Source organism: Galeopterus variegatus, unplaced genomic scaffold, assembly GCF_000696425.1.
Source record: "Galeopterus variegatus unplaced genomic scaffold, G_variegatus-3.0.2 Scaffold299, whole genome shotgun sequence".
Taxonomy (NCBI): Eukaryota; Metazoa; Chordata; class Mammalia; order Dermoptera; family Cynocephalidae; genus Galeopterus; species Galeopterus variegatus.
This window is the reverse complement of record NW_007726410.1, coordinates 678,224-679,038: the sequence shown is the minus strand read 5'-3', so window position 1 is coordinate 679,038 and position 815 is coordinate 678,224. Positions and strand designations below refer to the sequence as shown.

Sequence of the window (815 nt, the reverse complement as noted above, 5' to 3'; positions counted from 1 at the left end):
AGCGCCGCCGCGCTTCCCAAGCGGCGCACTATCCAGTGCGCCACCGGGCCGGCCCTGTTTTAAATTTTTATGTTGTTGAGATTTACCACTTTTTTCTTTGTACTGTAATCTCTAGGAAACTTTATTTTTATAATAACTAGCATTGAAGTTTTAAATACTTCAGTTGTTTACTTTCCTCTTGATAAAAAATTAACAATTTAAAACTATAAAGCCAAACAATTTAAGCATATAAAATATTCATTTCATATTAATGTATCTGCTTGTTATAGATTTGAAAGTATTATATATAGTATGTCCATGTTTTCTTTTTTTCTCATATCTTAATATATATGGTAGTTTTTTGTGGGGAGTATTGGTGTTTTGTTTTGTTTTTTAAATCATTAGCTGTTTTGAAAAATGCTGGATAAATTAACTAGAAATGTTAATTCCCTTATGTAATACGAAACACACATGTATGTTGCCTCATTATTTTCCTCTCTTAAGTTTTAAGCAGGGTCTGAAAACTCTTGGTGTTTTGGAGAAAATTCAGACTTACCCAGAAGCATTTTGTAGCATCCTCTGTCATAAACCTGAGAATCTTTCTGCAAAAATCCTTAGTGATCTTTTTACAGTACATACACTACCTGACGTACAAGCTTTGGGGTTTTGGAACAGTTACTTACAGGCTATTGAGGGTATGTAGACATTTTATTTTTATTTATCTATCTCAGAATGTTTGTTTCAACATATTTATTTCTTTGGGTTCTACCTTTTATATTAAAAATAGTAAGACTTTCATGCCAAACTCCATATTTACAAAGGAAATTTATTTCAAA

General features: G+C 31.2%; 1 protein-coding gene across 1 annotated transcript in view; it reads left to right on the top strand.

Annotated features, from left to right (window-relative positions):
• Positions 1 to 815, top strand: part of G2E3 (G2/M-phase specific E3 ubiquitin protein ligase) — a 64,837-nt gene that overhangs the window by 60,364 nt on the left and 3,658 nt on the right. Inside the window, exon 14 of the mRNA XM_008567156.1 lies at positions 484 to 674. Within this exon, the coding sequence (XP_008565378.1) occupies positions 484 to 674 (191 nt within the window). The remainder of the gene's footprint in view (positions 1 to 483; positions 675 to 815) is intronic.